This window comes from Prenolepis imparis, unplaced genomic scaffold, assembly GCF_030444845.1.
Source record: "Prenolepis imparis isolate NDT839.2.m4 unplaced genomic scaffold, iyPreImpa1.0 SCAF_7, whole genome shotgun sequence".
Taxonomy (NCBI): Eukaryota; Metazoa; Arthropoda; class Insecta; order Hymenoptera; family Formicidae; genus Prenolepis; species Prenolepis imparis.
In genome coordinates, this window is record NW_028141165.1 from 7,195,880 (window position 1) to 7,213,973 (window position 18,094).

Sequence of the window (18,094 nt, forward strand, 5' to 3'; positions counted from 1 at the left end):
CACGCGAGGGTTCACGTTATTCCGGCAAAAATAAAAAGGAAGTCTCCCCGCTTGGAGTCACGGTCGAAGGGCTGGATCGGGGCGAATGCGCGCCAGAGGGTTGTACGACAACGACGACGACGACGACGACGACGACGACGAGGACGAGGACGAGGACTGAACGGAAGGGTTAATTCGCGGCGGCTTGAGGTAGGGCGCGCACCAGCGGTCGGCAGGTGTCGCCACGTCGCGACGTGGCACAGCATGGCAGGTCAGCCACCAGCAGCCGTACTCGGTCAGGCGATAATAATTCTCACGTGTGCGCGCCGTTTGTCAAACGACATCGTGACTCCGATTTGTTTGTCCCTCCCCTTTCCCCTCTATGTAGGTTAAAGACACGCAGTTACGATCCTGCGATGTTGCGGAATTCCCGAATAGTAGTATCTTCACCGGGGAAATGCCGTGGAGAAGACGCAATGGCTCGGATTTCTCCATCACGTGCGATCCCCAGGACGGTACCCCGGAGACGTCGCCCGCGCTCCATCCTCGTCGAACGCGCGCAAGACGCGCTCGTGAGCGAGCGAAATGTGTGAATGGACGCGCGAGGGGATCGAGGTAGAGGAGGATGCACATACATACGCGGTCTGGTACAGTCGCGGCCAAAAGCACGCCGCGTGACATAGATTCGATCGCGGCGATTTTCACGAGACCCCAGACGGCCGAGAGGATCTTACGCCGTCCATGTCCGGGTGCGATCGTCGACCGCGGATGCCCGTCCCGATGGAGACGGGGCGCGAAAACGCGCCGTCGTCGCCGAGCGAACGCGGTCACTGAACCAGTTCCGTTTCGACCCTGACACTGCCTGCCATTGCCCCCGGGGGCGTCGCGCGATTTGTGTCATAGTCACATACAATATTGTCGCTGTTTTCTCACGCGGGTTAGCATCCACGGGAGAACTTACCTCTCTCGGAGGACTCCATGCTCGCTATGCGGACGTTAGCCTGCGGATCTCCCGGGGGGATTCGGGATCTCGAGGATCTTCGCGCTGGCGGGCGCACGTGGAGAGAGTCCCTCTCTTGGCTCACGACGGCTGGTCGATCAGCACGAAAATTCTCACTACGATATAAACATGGCCGGCCGTGCTCGGCCGCACGGCTCCCTGGCCTGTCACGATCGCGTCGGAGGGGTCGTTGAACCTTTACCGCGGATACGAGACGGCGTCGCGAAAGGGTACCGGCCGTACGAACCTTTTTCTCGGGGGTCTGCGGGGAAAAACGGCGTCGCACCGTAGCTCCGGTGGGCGCGACCTAAAAATAGATCGCCAATTCGGCGGATTGTTTTGACTAATAATGCGCTTCGCAACCTACTCGCTGGTGGCGCCACTTCGTGGCGAGGCTCATCGGCGGCGCTGCTGTTACATACGCGCTCGAGCTAGCTGTCACATGCAATATATAAATATACAAGCACGCGCCATTCTTCAATTTTGTTTAAAAAAATGATATATTTTAAAAAAATTTAATATAAAGTTTATTTAAACTCAAAAATAATAATATTTCTTGACAGAAATATATATTTAATAATATCGTATAATACTTTATACTCGATTAATATTTTCTGACAATTATCAGCTGATTTCTATCAAAAAATAATAATCAAGGATAAAGTAGGTATTATATAATATTATTTATAACATATTATTATTTTAATATTTTTAACATATTATTTTAAAATTTAATTAGCAAACGCTTTATTAATATTTTTTGACAGTCAGCTGATTAATCTTTTGCTTATATTTAATCTCAATAGAATTTATATAATTAGATTAATTACAATAATTATATATATATATATATATATATATATATACTTTTTTTAGTGATATATTAATTTCAATGTTTCTAGAAAGACTCATCTCATTTCATATCGATTACACGTAACGCGATTCTGACTCATATATCATGTCTCCGCAACGACGCGTTTTTCGTGAATAGATACATATACATATGTATGTATGTATGTATGTACCCAGGTCATCGATGGAGGTCAAATTCGGGGAGAAGCGAATGCTTTGTCAGAGTCCACGCTTTTCGCGCACGCATCATCTTATTTGAGGACAACGACTTCTCCGAAAGAGTACTATACCCAAAACATATAATCTCTCTTATCATATGTGTGACCGCATGCCGACATCTGTCAAACGCTATTCGAAGTGACGATGCCTCGCAGGATAAATTCAATTATCGACTGTACTCGCGATCTATAATCTATACTCCGCCATTTTGTTCACCCTTATATCCTCGATATATATGTCGTCCTACCTTTTAACGAAATACGGAGATCACAATGTTTCACGATGAAATATCGTGAGAATAACAAAAGCGTGATTCAATAATCATCGGGAGCGCAACAATGAAACAATTAATAAACCAAATGTACTTAAACGAATGCACTCACCGGTCGATGAATCCTGAGGACCGGGGGGGCGGGGGGTGAGGCGAGGGGGGATGGCCGCTACTTTCTTCTCGTAATCCACAATGACCTTGAGCTGGCGAAGCACCAGTAACACTCACTTTGCTCATTTCTTTTCAATTCACAGACACTTGTGGATTTACTCCACTTTAAGCCGACCGAAAAAAACACACAAATCGCTTTTAATACGGCACTCCCGGCACTCGCGTCCGGCAAGTGCATCCGATGCACTTGGAACGAGCACGGATCGATCGCATTATCGTCGTTCGGGCCACACTCCGCTTACGTTCGATTATTTCCTCTCGATCTGTATTGCAAATAATACTATCTGATCCAAGCAGGATCGTGAAACACTCGCGAAATTCACTTAAACTCGAACCACCGACACGATCGCGGACCCGAAGACGGTTGACCAGTTGATGAAGTACGTTACTAACTAAACTTCGCGTTTGAAATATCTCAAGATTGTTAAACTCGCGCTGTGATTGGCCGACCGTTGCGCCGTAATCGTAAACGGCGCTCAGCGATGATTGGCCGATCGTTTGACGTAATCGTAAGCAGCGCTCAGCTGTCATTGGCCGATCGTCGTGCCTAAATATTTGAACAAGCCTAAATTAATCAAGCCTAAATTTTGCAATGTATTTATAATATTTTGTCAATGAATATATCAAAATTATTAATAAAACTACACCAATTTCATTAAAATTTTGTATACATAATTTTCATATGTTCTTAGATTTATTACTTCAAAAGATTTCTATTAAGATTTCTCAGTTTGTAATCATTAAATTTTTTTTACATCTAAATATTAATTTTATTATAAATTAATCATTATATAATTCCATGTTTATGTTGTATGCTTAGGTAATCTTATATTGAATATTTCGCGGGTGCATTATACTGAAATTCTGTAGTTTAGTCACGTACACTATAGATTTTCAGCACTGGTCATGGCGTAGTATATTTACACACATAACCACATAACCACATAACCGCTCTCTTCTGTCAGAGAGCAAACGTTGAAAGTTGAATATAATTTGTTATAGAAATTTTTATAATTTTATTTATTTTATAATGAGCGGGAATGATGTCAAACAGGCTCTTAAAAAGCTGGAATTCCCTTATTGCGCCAGGGAAGCTCTATGCAGAATCGGTACGAGTAGCATAAAGGTTATCTCGTCAATAACAAGCGTACAAACGAATTTAATTATACAGATATATAATATTATATTCCAATAATATCTAATAATATTATATATATTATTTTATTATATATATAATAAAATTAATATTCAATATAACTACAATATATATTAACTCTAATGTTAATATTCTATATTATGTAATATTCTAATATTACAAATAACTGTACATATATCCAAATATATTATTAATATAATAGAATATATTATGTAATATTATATATTCTAATAAACTAATTATATATATATATATATATATAATATTATGTTCTAGTATCTAATATTACAAATAATTGTTATATATCTGCATTAGTTTATTTTTTATTCAAGAAATACTCTGCTGCAGACCCGGTAAACAAGTTGACCTGCAAATGGACTTGATATCGGAGTTTGTGTTTGGGGAGCTAGAGAAGCGAAAGAAACGTAACATGACTATGGCGATACAAGAATTGCAGTTAATAGAGATTATGAGCGACTTCTTCCAAAGTCCAGGTGGTACTCCCGCAGTACGCAATGCTCTCTTTCTATCACTTTTCCCAGCAGACAGTTCCAGGTATAAAACTTTGGGTAACCTGGTATCCTTGGCAATTGCTACGCAAAACAAAATCATCCTGAATGCAGCTGGCATTTGGATGCAGCAATTAGGCTCCACCTCGTTGCAAAGTGTGGGATTGGCAAGGCATATACTCAATGACTATTTCGTACTTACTCCAAAATCCATCGATAAGCTGAAGCAGCTCCCTGTACTCGCGCCACATTTTACTGCAAATTTATTAACGGCGATAGGTGAAGTTTATGAAGATAAAGATCCTCCTGCGGAGCTGCTGAGATTGGTAGGCGAATGGATCGATGAGAATCCAAGTTTATTGTTGACTCCCTTAATAGACAATCCAGCATTGCCCACTGGTGGAATTCCAATGACACCGATAACACCTATAGCAGGCCTCTTCAGGTATTTCGTGTACTGTAACTCTTAATATAAAAAATAATAAATAAAAGCGTCTAATGTCAAATCATTTATTTTTTCGCAGGTGGTGCATATTGAGCCCTCTGCGTCATGTCGCGGAAAATACAGAAAGTCAAGAAGAAACGCGAAAATTTTATTCCAAGGTTCAACAGTTACTCATGGATTCGGTATTGCGTCTAAATAATAGCGGTAGCAACAAGCACGCGATATCGGCGCAGCATTTGGCATCCACTACTCGTTCATTAATGGCGAACTTACAAAATCGCGCCAATATAGATACGGCTTCGCGTGACTTAGCCATGGAGCGACTCGCGCAAGCCGTCAGCGCGGCCATGTCTGCAAACTGTATTTATGGAAATAAACGTATGTATCTCATATATATATATAAAATATATATTTTACATATAAAAAATGTTAGCTTTTATATATATATCTAACATCTGTTACAGAGGAACTATTAGCACTTCTGCAACCATTGTCGTATCAGCATTTCTTAATCGAATGGACATTACAAACTTACTCAACTAAAGCAGCTTGAGACACCACGATGAATATTTCAGCAATGATTTAGTAATTATTATTTGTACATAATTCTTGTTTAATTGTATAATTACAATAAGTATTATTTGTTGTAAAAAAATACAATCTTATTGAATTTAATTACACTAATATTTTTAACTACTGTACAAAAATATTTCACTTACTTAAAACGGTTTGAATGTCCGTTTTAATTTCAATTCCTGCAGTCTCTTTTTATCCAATTCAAATTTTTTTCGTAATTCTACTAAATCTAAAAAAAAATCATAAAATTTAAACGTGTCTTTAAAAGAAATTTTATATTACAAAAATCTTATAATTTAAAATTACACTTACTCTGCTTCTTCGTCTCACGAATTTGGAAAGTATAGAAATTAAGTAATTGCTTCTTTTTCTTGCGTTGTTCTTCCTTTTGTTGCACCTTGCCAATGGTAGATTCTTTTCTAGATGGTGCAAATTGCCCTCTTTTCTTTCCACCTGCTATGGTTACCCAGCCATCATCTTCCTCTTCTACATTCTGTTCTTTTGCAATACGATCTTCTATCTGCTTGTCATATAAAGTCATATATTCTTCAATCTCTTTTTTTGTTTTTTGCTCATCGCACAAAGAATCATTATACTCTTTACACCATTCTGTTTGAAAAATTAAAAAAATAATTAGAAAGAGTAATATAAGAAATATAAATTGCTTTTAAAATATAAAAAAAATACAACTTACTTCTTAACCCTGTGAGGCATATATTTTCATCACTGTTCAATGTAATGACACAATTTTCTGACAGTTCTAGTGCCTTGTCCAAGGAAGACTCTTTTTTAAAAACAATATATGCAGTCTTGAATCCTTTTGCTTTCGAAAATGAAATCAAATGTACATCTCCACAAAGCTTGATAAATGCATGTTTCAAACAATCAGTGGTTGCATATGATGGTACATTTAATACAAAAAGAGTTTTGTTTCTGGGATATTCAGGTTCTTGATTTCTTACAGAGTGTTCCTTAAAAAATAATTGATGCTTATCCGAACTGTCTGCATCAAAGCGAATCCATAACGCTGTAATAATTCAAAACAAAAGTTTGTTGTAAACATAATTCAGTATATATGTATATATATCAGAAAGAAACTTTTTCTTTGTACATATTTTTTAAAGTGTATATGTAGAATAATGATAACTTACTTTGAAAACCTTTTGTATTTTGTTTATTGGTTACCATGTTTGAATTTTTACAATTTATTTTTATCAAAAATTTCAAAGTGAGCGCATCAACCTAAACATTTACCGAGAGTCTATTTATTATTATTTTTTTTATATTATTCTATCGATTTTGGCAATAAATTTATGCATAACTTTATCCTTTAGCGTTTATAATGAAAATTACAAATAAGGTTATAAAGACGCATGGGATCACTGAAATATTACTAGAGAAATTACTAGAGAGTATATATATTCTAGAATCTCAAGACAGTATTTGATTGGTGCGTTGCTAGATAGTGTTTTCTGATTGGATGATGTCATCAGTTACCTTAAAATGGATGACAGTAATTAATTATGAACGAAAGATCTCAAATTTTGATAATAACTATATATAAATGCGTCTAATTCTAACTGAATAGCTATATGTGACAAGCAATTAACAAATAATAATGAATAATTAAAATAAAGATAAAGTTATCAGTTATCCTATTTTCCTCAAGTAAAACATTGAAATATGGATAAAGAATGAGAAATAAAGGAAAATTGAGAATATAGAGAATTTTTTAATATTTTTCGGGAATCTCGATATTTAAAAATTAACTCTTAAAAATTTGATTTAGCACGCGCATATCTTTTGTTATCAATTTATTTTACTTATCAAAAAATATATATATATTTTTTATAATTATAACAGTCAAAACTATTTCAAATTAATCTCTTTTATTTTATGTATTTTATATATTTTTTCATATCTTTATGTATGTGTATATATATATAAAGAAAAATTTTTTAAATTAATTATCTAAAAATATATTAAAAGTCGTGTGTGTGTGTGTGTGTGGCGCTTATTTAAAAAATATATTTTTTGCTCTCTAGAAAGATCAATATGTATATATTATGTATGTATGGCATATATTATTGCGACAAATAAAGTGTTATTTTTCCTCGCCGCATTGCAAATAATCAATTCAAACTGGCGAGAAAACGACGCATTGCACATGCATAGTATATGTCGCGCAAGCGATGTATGTACATACACAAATGTCAAGGACATTCGAATCATTTAGCGCGCGTAGTCGATTTAAATAAGAGCAGAAATATCTTTCAATCCAAAAATTTGCCGCCCTCTTATATTGTTTTTCAATTGCATTTGCTACATATTTATCTTGTTTTTACCCTTTACTTCTTGCTTCCTCTTTCTCACCGAAGCTCGAATCAATATTTCATTTTACATGTATAGAAATTGCGAGGAAGATGATTTAACAATAAGCAAGCCTAAGATATTAATTTTTTTAGAGGTAGACTCTATTCAATTGCATTTTGCTGGTCAAAGTAGAATACATATATATTTAAATATATTAGAGGAAAATGGAGGAAAATTGCGATAGAAAATAAGAAAGGTACAACTGCAAAAAGGTGTATCATAAAAATAAATTTCAAACGCTCTCTTCCTACAGCAATTTCGCGAACGTCCGGCCTGTTTTCACGCAAACAATATCATCAAATCGATGCTTGTTATACAAGTCATGGCACCGAGAAATATTGATTAAAGTGCTTGCCCGACCGCTGACAGTGTGCGTCCGTAACGATCACTAGTAGTTATGTGCGGAGGAATTGTCGCACGAGCGTCATCATCGCGCACTCGAAATTCGAAACTGGCATTTTTATTGTTGCTCTTTTCGATCGCACATCTACCTTTACTACGAGAGGCCGATGCCAAGATACTCCGTGGCGATTTAGTAACACGCGAGGTAAACTGCATATCAACCTGGATTGATTTATAAACGGAATCGCGCGAGCCGCTTTTTCGCGGTTTTAGCGAAGCTTCAATCTATCCCTCTAGGATAGCAGTTTTTACACAGTCAATATTATTGCGTTGTATGCATACAACAAAATCATCTGTTGTAAATGAATGACTGAATAAAAAAAATTAAATTTATATATGTATTACAGAAAAATCTCTAAGTGATAAATAATAAATAAATAAATAAGAAATAATGTCTCTAAATAATAATAAAAGTAAGAGGCAGTTTCTTTTTATAATCAATAATATTATGTGCTAACAAAATCATCTGTTGTTAAATAAAATGACTGAATAAATTTTCATTTGCATGATTTAAAAAATATAAAGTAAATTTTTTCCGCAATAATTACGATAAATAATTAAAATAATTTTTTTTCAGAACTGGGCATTCGTCGCGAGATTCTGTTTTTTAACGGAGCGGGGTACTTTCCAATACCATTTTCGATTAGGAAGTGAAGAGCGTGACTTGAATCTATTGCTCTACTATGATGGACCTCATCAGTGGCCCACCGTCTATCCCTCCAACAAAACTTGTCGAGAAAAGGAGAGTATCCTTGATATCGATTACGGTCAAATAATACCCTTGAACACGTCGTTTCGCTTGTCGGGATGTGTGGAAGGCGACGACGGTATAGTCGAATGCGACAGTCAGAGAAGATTCATCTCAGCACGACCGAGATGGTGGTTCATAGTTTTAGCCGATTGCTCTTCCAAGACAGGCTTGAACGTCACGTACTGGATATCGTTGACCAACGCGCCGACCAATACATTCTGGAAGGAGCACTTCTCCGCGGACGAATTCTGCAAGTAATTTGACCTTCACGACAATCGGTAGGATGCGGAACATCGTTCTTTAATTGGGCTTCTTCTTCTTGTGTTTTGCAGATATACTGCCGCTGTTGATAGCGGCCGCCTGTATCTACGTGATAGTCACCACGCTCAGTTTCTATGTAGCGCTGCAACTTCGCTCTAGGAGGCTGCTGCACGTATCCTACAAGCTCTTCATGATCTCCGTGTTGTGTCAATTATTAGGCCTGTTGTGCGAGATTTACAGTTATGTTAATCTCGGTCTGAGAGGAGCACCAGCCGAAAACGCTCATTTATTGGGCCAGCTCTCGGCAGCGTCCTCTGAAACTCTGTACACGGTGCTGATGCTGCTGCTCGCATTGGGCTACACGATCACTAAAAGTGTCCTTACGCCATTGCAGGTCCGATGGCTTGCAATGTTTACCAGTATTACTGCCATTTGTCAAATGACGCTGTATATATATCAGTCTGAGATATTCGACCCAGGACTGGTGCTGTACATTTACGAATCGCCGCCGGGCTACGGATTAATAGCTTTAAAATTGATCGCATGGTTCGTGTTTGTCACTCGTTGCTTCAAGACTATCAGAAAACTTCACACAAAACTCCATTTCTACTTCTCGCTGATTATCCTGGGATCAACGTGGTTTCTCTGTCACCCGCTAACGGTATGTTTCACGCATCAAGTTTTATTTTATTTGAAATCATTTCTGATCACTTGTGTACCTATCTGAACACAAAACATTCTATATAAAAATATTTATTATAAAATATAATTTACTAAAAAATATTTTCTAAAAATGTGTCTTTTTTTGATTTCTACAGATATTGACTATCACTCTATTTGTGGACCAATGGGTGAGAGAAAGTGTCGCTAAAGGAAGTTCCCTTTGCATTGTCTTCTTGGGTCACATAACATTTTTATATGTAACTCGACCATCTGTGAATAATAAGCGTTTTCCATTCCACATTAGAACATGCCAAGTTATGCCTATAGGTGGTCAGGGACAGGATCACAGCTACGAGCCCGGTTCTCGAACCGCAGTCACGGCATTTACTATCACACGGACACCGGCCTACTTTAATCAATCACGATAGAAAAAAAAAATAGTAGATAGGAAAGTGCCACTATTTATGGAACGCACTCTTATTGAAGTGGCTGAAGAAAAGCAATTTTTGTAATATAAGTATATTTTTTTACCTTACACAGTGCAATAATGCGTGGCAATATATGCATTTTTGCATTAAAAATCCTATCGGAATGAATATTCTAATTTAGATAATCGAATAACAATGTTAATAATAATACTAAATTTTTGCCATTACATTGGAAAAGATTTCTATGTAAACGACTCAAATTTATGACTTTTATCTTATCTAGTCACAAAGAAATTTATAATAAATACAATTTCAAACTGTTCCTGATTTTAATACTGTGAAAAATGGTATATCCTATTTTTTCACGAAAAAAAAGATAATTTCAAAAAGTTTTTAAGAACATATATTGTTGTCAATTTTCATTTTTTATATTTTTATATGTACATATTATGCAAATGAATCTCCAATAGATTTCCAATCACCAGATTGCATTCAATGAAAAGATACTAATAATTATCTATACAATAATTGGTTTTGTATTCAGGTCCCATTGTACATTTTAAAATTACTATTGTTACCTATCATCAATCACAAGAGCCATCCAGCCAGCCATCTCTCCATCTTTGATTCACTAATTTACAATTAAATTCTGTTTTGCCCAACTTCTTGTTCACCTCGTTATGAATTCTGCATAGCCACTGACTCAATTTCTCCTGCGACTCGGTCTCTGGTGGTGAGTGTTTGAACTGTTCTTGCAAATCTTCCGCACATATGTTACAAGGATAAAATTTGGAAAATATGTGGAAGAAATTTTTCATGTCAACCTTCTGTTTTTCATTCGGTTTATCGGGATAATATGCAGCCATGGTATGTAAAAAGGCCCAAGATTTTGAACCTAATTCATCCTTGTCTAAGGGGCAATTGTCTCGAGTATTTTTGTTACTGGTAATTGGAGTTTGATCCTGTTTTTTCTGTACTTCCTAAAAAACAAAATGTAAAGTTATAATAACATGATATGATTATGATATATGACATCATAAAATAATTATAACGCAATTCTTACTAAAATAATAAAATATATAAAATATATATCTCAAATAATAAAATATATTAAAAACCAAGAGTAGAAATATTCGTCGAATCTGATGACTCAGAATAGAACTAGCGTGAATGATTATTAAAAATTTTACGAATTGCTGGTTTACCTTTTTTGAGTCATAGACCTCTTTCTGACGTTTCGCCCAAGTCCTAAAGTCCGTACAAGCACGACACGGCTTTTCATTTGACATTTTCTAGCACTTTTATATGTAAAGATCTTTAGGTGTCACCGTTGGCAGGTTAACGTAACTCTCACGTGCAGCATAACCTCTCTTTTCTTTCTTACGGTTATAAAATTGACGTCGAAGGTATCTTTAATCCTTGCACATTTTCATAAAATTATTCATCACGTAGTCGTAATAAAGCGGATTTATGACAATTAAAGGCATGTCTTTATAATACTGAAAATTTCATACAACCTCCATCCTTGCAGCGGCCGAACCACTCCATGATGTAATCTGACCTAATCTAACCTGACTCAACATTCCATACAGGGTGATGCAAAAAAATATTACATCAATAAAAATTGTATATAATAATAGAAGAATATAATAAATAATATATATAGATATATATAAAATTTTATTTACGAGTCGTTTTTACGAACAGTGAATATAACTCTGGTATTTTTACGACTAATACATTTTTCTTTTATTGGTCCTAAAATCAGATAATTTTTTCGCGTGTCACGTGGTACGTGGTATATTTGATGCAACTTCTGTTACGAGAACATCATCATTCAATCGTTGTTTGAGGTTAGAATATTGTGAAACCGGTAATTTTTTTTTCAAAATAACGCATGTCAATCACTTTATGTGAATGAAAATACTTTTGCGATATTTTTTTGTAACCCATAAATGTCATAAACATTTGAAATCGTTCCATTAATTTCTATTGTCACTGGAGACAAGCGTGTCTGTGTTTAACCTAACAAAAGCAAACTGCGTCCACGTGAATTGATCGAATTTATTCGAAATGAATAAATGATGAATTCGTAACTTTTCGTTATTTTTCTTAAATTAAACACAATTTGTCCCGAATATCAAATACAAATTAGAAATAGATTTTTCAGAAGACGCGAGTTGGGTATATATTTAAATAAGATGTAATAAATATTATAAAAAAATAAAATTATATAAATCGTGTACAGGTTATCAAACAAGATGTCAGGAGCATTTTTAATACTTACTGGACAAAGATCAGCATACAAATGGTACGTAATACAACATAAAAATAGATAGTTATTTTTGACTACATTGTTCGACTTTACTCATCACATTACTAATTTATTAGCAATTTTAATTAGTAATTACTAAATTGGGTTAATAAACTTTATGTATATATGTTTAACAATGATTATTTTGTTATATAGGCTGAAACAATGTCATGTATCATATAAGGATGTAATTAAAAACTCGCATGTTCATCATACAGTACAGTACTGTAGATCTGTGAAGGATACAGAAGCTAGACATTTATCTAAGGTAACATTTGAAGACATAACTTTATACAAGTGGTTTAAAAATAATTCTTTATCCTCCTATAATATTAAAACAAAATATTTTAAAAATAATATTTTTAAAATATTTTGTTTTAATATTATAGGAGGATAAAGAACTAAAGGATTTTAAATATGAAAATGTAGCAAATACAAACAATTTACATTCAAATCTTAAATTAGGAAAGGTAAGCAATATATATAATTAATTATAATTAATAGTAAAATTTTGATTATTAAAAATAACAGCAAAAATTTAAATTTACAGCAAATTTCTGATGAACTGGAAGAAAGTTATGATAATATTAGACAAAGAAATAATAAGGGACCCTTAAGTCAAAAAAGTATGTACAAAGAATTTTTTATATTTATAAAATAATTATAAAATAAAATTATTCTAATATATATATATATATATATATATATATATATATATAATAAAAGTTGAATTATAAAGCATTTGTAGTTTAAATGAAACAATACAAAATTATATTTTGCTAATATACGTATATTATTTCAAATTATATAACGTTTTTGTAGAATATATGGGAATATAATTTCAAAACTAATTTACAAAAATATATACTTTATATACTTTATTTATAGCTATATATTTGTCAACTTATTTTGGTTAACAAAATAATTAAAAATTTTAGAATTGGAACAGTTCTATTCAGATCCAAACTCTTCTTTAACATCTATTTACACAATAATCAGTCACGAATTGAAAGACCAAACAGTTCTAACTTCAAAATTTGAGGATATAGCTTTAAAAGAGACAAAAGGACTTTGGCAACATACTTTGAATGTCAAATGGCCAGAAGCTATGTCTTTTAAAGGTATTGGTAAAACCAAAAGAGCAGCTTCGAAGAATGCAGCTATGAAGTGCTTACAGTGGCTAGAAATGAATGACAAATTAAGAAACGGTAAACCAATCATCTATGATAAGCAAGATATGAGGAACATAAAATTAAAACCCGTTGATTTAAGTGTTGCTTCTGAACTTTTGTACAAAATGACAGAGTTGATCGAGATTTATGAAACGGTAATATTCTGCATTATAATTTTTAATATATATAATTACTATAATTTGTATAATATTTGAGAATTTTAATATGTACAATGGTAATATCCAGAAAATACGGAACATGACAACACGGGAAAATACTGCAACGTACAATCTACATCACACTATGTCTGATCATCATCCAATTGTTGGAGAAACAATTTATACGGATACTCATGATCGCAATAAAACATTGAGACAGAGATTACTTGAAAGACAAACCTATAAAGCCGTCAATCTACCAATCATCGAATTTAGGTATAACAAATGTACAATTTATTTTACATTTTTGTGCACATAATATTTAATTTATATAATTTCTAAGATTATTTATATTTTATAGGGATGAAATTCTCTCTAAGTTAAAAAACAATCAGGTTTTATTGATAGAAGGTGATACTGGTTGCGGCAAGACCACTCAAGTCCCTCAATTTATAATGGATAGTTTTGCTTCGAGTGGAAATGCTACCGATTGCAATATACTGATATCACAACCACGTAGAATCTCGGCGATTTCCCTGGCGGATCGTATCGCACACGAGAGAGGAGAAAAAGTAGGAGACGTTGTGGGTTTTCAAGTGAGACTGGAACAAGTACTACCAAAGGAACTTGGTGGGATACTTTTTTGCACTACAGGTATACTACTGAGAAAATTGCAGAGCAATCCCAGATTAGAAGGATGTTCGCATGTCATTTTGGACGAGGCTCATGAACGTCACATCGATACCGACATGCTAATGATTCTGCTCAAGAGAGCTCTTGAGCAGAACCCCGATTTAAAAGTTCTGATTATGTCGGCAACTATAAACGCGCACATGTTTCAACAATACTTCGATTGTCCCGCTGTTAAAGTACCCGGTAGACTATATCCCGTAAAAATGCATTTCTGGAATGATATCGAAAAGCTACCAAATATCAAGAGATATCGATCGTATGACTATCAGCATCGCAACCAATACGAAGACGAAAGGCTTTTAGTTGATTACGATAAAGTAGTACAGATTATAAAATGGATCTCTCAGAATAAACCGCCCGGTGCTATTTTATGCTTCTTACCTGGATGGAATGAAATTACAAAGGTGCAGAGTATGCTCGAGTATTTACCCCTTGAAACGGAAAATCAATTAATTTTGCCGATCCATTCCAAAGTATCGCACGGCGAACAGCGCAAGATTTTTGAACATACATCAGCAGGCACGCGGAAAATTATTTTGGCTACAGACATAGCTGAAACTGGCATCACCGTCAGTGACGTGGTTTACGTTATAGATTCTGCCATACGAAAAGAATCGCGATGGGATGATAATAAAGATTTACTGTGTATAAGCAATCGCTTCGTTTCTCAAGCAAACATTCATCAGAGGTAATTCTAGAGAATAAGTTAATACATTACGTATAAATATATATTAAATATATAAATATATTATATTGTATAATGAAACTATATTATTCGCATATTTGAATGAAAAAGATAATAATAAATTGAAAAAATATATAAATACTCTGATATATAAATACAAAATTAAGTATGAAAAGGGTTAATAAGAGTTCAAGCGTAGATATTAGACGTAACAAATTTGTTTTTAAATTTTTCTCCAATTCTCTAATCTATAAGTCAAAAATATAATTTGATATTGAGATAATAACTTTTTTTTTCAATGCAGAAAAGGAAGAGCTGGGCGAGTTAAACCTGGTGAAAGTTATCATATAATTACAAAAGCACAATATGCAAAATTGGAGCCACATCCACTGCCGCAAGTGTTGTGCAATCCTTTAGAAAAAGTAGTTCTCGATACAAAATCGTACACAAACGAAAAGGCAAAAAAATTTCTGAGTGGCTTGTTGGAACCGCCTAATCCAGTTGCAATACAGAAGGCGGTAGGGAATTTAATAGATCTCGGAGTTTTGGATGATAAGGAAAATCTTACTGCCTTGGGTAAACGAATGGCTTTAATGCCGATGCATCCTAAATTTAGTAAAGCGTTGGTATATTCCTCCATTTTCAAGTAAGTTTTAAATAATAATATATTATCAATATATTATCTACTGTTAATTTTTCATATTGAATATTACATAAGTATTTTTTTGTTTTACATAGCTGCGTACATCCTATTATAACGATAGCTGGTATTTTCTCTGGTGAAAACAATCTCTTTTATGGTGTACTGGATCATAAGTCCGAAATCAGAGAAAATAAAAAATTATATCATCCATCCAGTGATCATATCGCAATGGCATGGATATTTAAGCAATGGTTCAAACACAATACAACGAGTTCACATTTAATACCAAGGTTCTGTAAACAAATGAAGCTTCGGCATAATAGACTGGAAACCCTAAGTCGTAAGTAATATCATTATAAATTACAACTTTTGTTTAATGATTACTATTTACTGAGTCTATTTAATACAAATGTATACATCAATGATGATTTTAACTGCATGAAATCACAATTTTGCAGAGATACGGAATACGTTTATTCAATATCTGACCCAGTGCCGTTTATTGATCAAAAATTCAACATATTCTAATTGTGATACTTTTGATGATGTAATGAATAAATATGAGAATAATGACGAACTAGTACGAGCTCTGTTATATTCTGCTACACAGCAACTGATAGAACATAAAGACATAGGATTTAAAAAAGGAATCCTTAGAAAAGGTGTCAACAAACTCCAAACTCAGTAAGTAAATTCTATGTAACACAGAAATTTAAATTGAAACGCAATTTGAGTATAGTAATCTTACTTGCAACTTCATTTTTATAGAGGTCGTGCCATAGCTGTTATTTCAGGAGAAAGTGTTAATTATAAACGAAAAGTTTGGCCGACTTCTTATTTGACATATTTCAATGGTGCATATTGTGAGATGAGACGCAGCGTAGTAGTTCGTGAAACAAGCATGGTATCACCTCTTACAGTATTACTTTTTAGTCAAGGAGAAACTCAATGTTATGAGGTAATTAAATAATTATACAATTAAATTATATATATATATATATATATATATATATATACGTACACATATACATACATATACATATGTATGTGTATGTAAGTAATAGATAATAATAATTACACAATTTATAATTTGTTTTGGATTTCAGCAAACTAATGGCAAAATAGAAATTGTAATTAAGATTAATCAACGACACACTTTAAGATTTTCTTGTAATAAAGAGTAAGTATTTATATGTATGTCTTTATATTTTTTCTTTAGTATGTGTATTTCAATTTATTTAAATATATTATTCTTTTCTAGAACTCTTATTAAGTCTTGTATTTATTTTCTTTTAGGACTGCTGATGTGCTCCTAAAATTTAGGAATATTATGTGGTCATTAGTACAGTACTCATTGGAGAAGCAAGGAGTTAGCGAACACGGTGGAGATCTTAATTCAAAACAGATATTTGAATATAAAGATCAATTACTCGAAACTCTTTCAGAGATTCTACACGTGTCATCTAAACTCATAGAAGATGCAGATAATAAAATATCTGTAGATTAAATGTATATAATATATTGTATATAATGATAATAATAATTCTGAAGTTTTAAGTAATGCTATTTTTATTATTGTATACAGTTATTTGTAACTTATTATTATGTACTTGTTATACATATACATACATACATACATACATATATATATGTATATAGAATACTATATAGAAATTCATAAGGGATAAGAAGAATGTGGAGTATACATATTTTTACATCTTTTTATTTTTAGACATTTTAACAGATATAACATGTATTAATTAGATATTCTGCATCTCTTTCCCATTCATAATTTTTATTATAAAATATTTAGAATTTGTTACATATAACTGTATGTAACAAAATCACAACGTGCTGCTTCTTGTAACTAGGATAACAACGTGGTTTCGATTAAATACTATGAGATATATTCAACAATAAAATCATATCACGTGATAAACATTCGAGACTACATTGTTCGATAATGAATGCTTTCTCGAATATCTCTTTGATAACATATTTTATTTTGTGCAAAGCGCTTTTTATCGACGCACCCGAAACCTACCAACACCAACTTATCCGCGCCAAAATGCTCGAATAATTATCAAAATTGCCATGAAATCTCGACTATGCTACGTTACGATCATGTGTGTGTTTGGATAATGTTCAGAACTCGGTTAAAATATCTATATAAATTTTTATCTTATAAAAATTATAATTATACTAATAAAGTTAAGAACATAAATTGTGTGTTTATTCATAACTCAGAATATATGCACATTTTACTATAATATGTGTATGCATAGATATATGTATACCTTATATTATTTTCATTAGATTTAAATAATATACAAGAAATTAATTAATGCATTAAGATTCAGTAAAAAAATTAAA

The 18,094-nt window shown here is 33.7% G+C and overlaps 6 protein-coding genes across 10 annotated transcripts in view; 3 read left to right on the top strand and 3 right to left on the bottom strand.

Moving 5' to 3' along the window:
- The window catches only part of Usp (retinoid X receptor ultraspiracle), a 76,782-nt gene extending 75,466 nt beyond the window's left edge, over nucleotides 1-1,316 (bottom strand). The window contains exon 1 of the mRNA XM_083042842.1: nucleotides 941-1,316. Coding sequence (XP_082898968.1) covers nucleotides 941-959 — 19 coding nt within the window. The 5' untranslated portion in view covers nucleotides 960-1,316. The remainder of the gene's footprint in view (nucleotides 1-940) is intronic.
- A 2,090-nt stretch (nucleotides 1,317-3,406) lies between these two features.
- Nucleotides 3,407-5,289, top strand: LOC145938622 (integrator complex subunit 15). The gene is made up of 4 exons (XM_083042380.1): nucleotides 3,407-3,601; nucleotides 3,981-4,602; nucleotides 4,682-4,980; nucleotides 5,067-5,289. The coding sequence occupies exons 1-4, from the start codon at nucleotides 3,523-3,525 to the stop codon at nucleotides 5,153-5,155; spliced, it is 1,089 nt and encodes a 362-aa protein (XP_082898506.1). The 5' UTR covers nucleotides 3,407-3,522; the 3' UTR covers nucleotides 5,156-5,289.
- Nucleotides 4,945-6,498, bottom strand: LOC145938623 (ribosomal RNA-processing protein 7 homolog A). The gene is made up of 5 exons (XM_083042381.1): nucleotides 6,330-6,498; nucleotides 5,873-6,205; nucleotides 5,491-5,787; nucleotides 5,322-5,407; nucleotides 4,945-4,960 (listed from the first exon to the last, which is right to left on the bottom strand). Exons 1-4 carry the CDS (start codon nucleotides 6,364-6,366, stop codon nucleotides 5,322-5,324), a joined length of 753 nt encoding a protein of 250 aa, XP_082898507.1. The 5' UTR covers nucleotides 6,367-6,498; the 3' UTR covers nucleotides 4,945-4,960.
- A 1,442-nt stretch (nucleotides 6,499-7,940) lies between these two features.
- On the top strand, nucleotides 7,941-10,295 carry LOC145938093 (transmembrane protein 145). The gene is made up of 4 exons (XM_083041475.1): nucleotides 7,941-8,098; nucleotides 8,531-8,954; nucleotides 9,037-9,626; nucleotides 9,784-10,295. Exons 1-4 carry the CDS (start codon nucleotides 7,949-7,951, stop codon nucleotides 10,054-10,056), a joined length of 1,437 nt encoding a protein of 478 aa, XP_082897601.1. The 5' UTR covers nucleotides 7,941-7,948; the 3' UTR covers nucleotides 10,057-10,295.
- Nucleotides 10,296-10,462: 167 nt separating this feature from the next.
- On the bottom strand, nucleotides 10,463-11,720 carry Alr (Evr1_Alr domain-containing protein Alr). Of its 2 annotated transcripts, XM_083041478.1 has the most exons (3): nucleotides 11,574-11,720; nucleotides 11,262-11,474; nucleotides 10,463-11,036 (listed from the first exon to the last, which is right to left on the bottom strand). In XM_083041478.1, exons 2-3 carry the CDS (start codon nucleotides 11,343-11,345, stop codon nucleotides 10,641-10,643), a joined length of 480 nt encoding a protein of 159 aa, XP_082897604.1. In that variant the 5' UTR covers nucleotides 11,346-11,474; nucleotides 11,574-11,720; the 3' UTR covers nucleotides 10,463-10,640. The 2 variants fall into 2 exon arrangements, with proteins under 2 accessions (XP_082897604.1, XP_082897603.1); XM_083041477.1 differs by having other exon boundaries at nucleotides 11,262-11,636.
- A 39-nt stretch (nucleotides 11,721-11,759) lies between these two features.
- On the top strand, nucleotides 11,760-17,401 carry LOC145938092 (ATP-dependent RNA helicase DHX30). 4 transcript variants are annotated; one of them, XM_083041470.1, is made up of 14 exons: nucleotides 11,767-11,929; nucleotides 12,305-12,367; nucleotides 12,527-12,638; nucleotides 12,760-12,840; nucleotides 12,921-12,996; nucleotides 13,309-13,697; nucleotides 13,789-13,976; nucleotides 14,062-15,081; nucleotides 15,383-15,724; nucleotides 15,817-16,061; nucleotides 16,180-16,405; nucleotides 16,490-16,679; nucleotides 16,828-16,901; nucleotides 17,018-17,400. In XM_083041470.1, exons 2-14 carry the CDS (start codon nucleotides 12,318-12,320, stop codon nucleotides 17,226-17,228), a joined length of 3,204 nt encoding a protein of 1,067 aa, XP_082897596.1. In that variant the 5' UTR covers nucleotides 11,767-11,929; nucleotides 12,305-12,317; the 3' UTR covers nucleotides 17,229-17,400. The 4 variants fall into 4 exon arrangements, with proteins under 4 accessions (XP_082897598.1, XP_082897596.1, XP_082897600.1 ...); XM_083041474.1 differs by having other exon boundaries at nucleotides 11,809-11,909; nucleotides 17,018-17,401; XM_083041471.1 differs by lacking the exon at nucleotides 11,767-11,929 and adding an exon at nucleotides 11,979-12,240.
- Nucleotides 17,402-18,094: the final 693 nt, after the last annotated feature.

Bases quoted from the DNA above. Each gene is read 5' to 3' on its own strand.
- LOC145938622 (XM_083042380.1), top strand. From the start codon at position 3,523: ATGAGCGGGAATGATGTCAAACAGGCTCTTAAAAAGCTGGAATTCCCT. The intron at 3,602-3,980 runs GTACGAGTAGCA...TTTTTATTCAAG, and splicing joins GGAAGCTCTATGCAGAATCG to AAATACTCTGCTGCAGACCC. The intron at 4,981-5,066 runs GTATGTATCTCA...CATCTGTTACAG, and splicing joins CTGTATTTATGGAAATAAAC to AGGAACTATTAGCACTTCTG.
- LOC145938093 (XM_083041475.1), top strand. From the start codon at position 7,949: ATGTGCGGAGGAATTGTCGCACGAGCGTCATCATCGCGCACTCGAAAT. The intron at 8,099-8,530 runs GTAAACTGCATA...ATTTTTTTTCAG, and splicing joins GCGATTTAGTAACACGCGAG to AACTGGGCATTCGTCGCGAG. The intron at 9,627-9,783 runs GTATGTTTCACG...TGATTTCTACAG, and splicing joins TTCTCTGTCACCCGCTAACG to ATATTGACTATCACTCTATT.
- LOC145938623 (XM_083042381.1), bottom strand. From the start codon at position 6,366: ATGGTAACCAATAAACAAAATACAAAAGGTTTTCAAA. The intron at 6,206-6,329 runs GTAAGTTATCAT...GAATTATTACAG, and splicing joins AAATACAAAAGGTTTTCAAA to CGTTATGGATTCGCTTTGAT. The intron at 5,408-5,490 runs GTAAGTGTAATT...ATTTTTTTTTAG, and splicing joins TCGTGAGACGAAGAAGCAGA to ATTTAGTAGAATTACGAAAA.
- Alr (XM_083041478.1), bottom strand. From the start codon at position 11,345: ATGTCAAATGAAAAGCCGTGTCGTGCTTGTACGGACTTTAGGACTTGG. The intron at 11,037-11,261 runs GTAAACCAGCAA...TTTGTTTTTTAG, and splicing joins AGGTCTATGACTCAAAAAAG to GAAGTACAGAAAAAACAGGA.
- LOC145938092 (XM_083041470.1), top strand. From the start codon at position 12,318: ATGTCAGGAGCATTTTTAATACTTACTGGACAAAGATCAGCATACAAA. The intron at 12,368-12,526 runs GTACGTAATACA...TTTGTTATATAG, and splicing joins CAAAGATCAGCATACAAATG to GCTGAAACAATGTCATGTAT. The intron at 12,841-12,920 runs GTAAGCAATATA...TTAAATTTACAG, and splicing joins CAAATCTTAAATTAGGAAAG to CAAATTTCTGATGAACTGGA.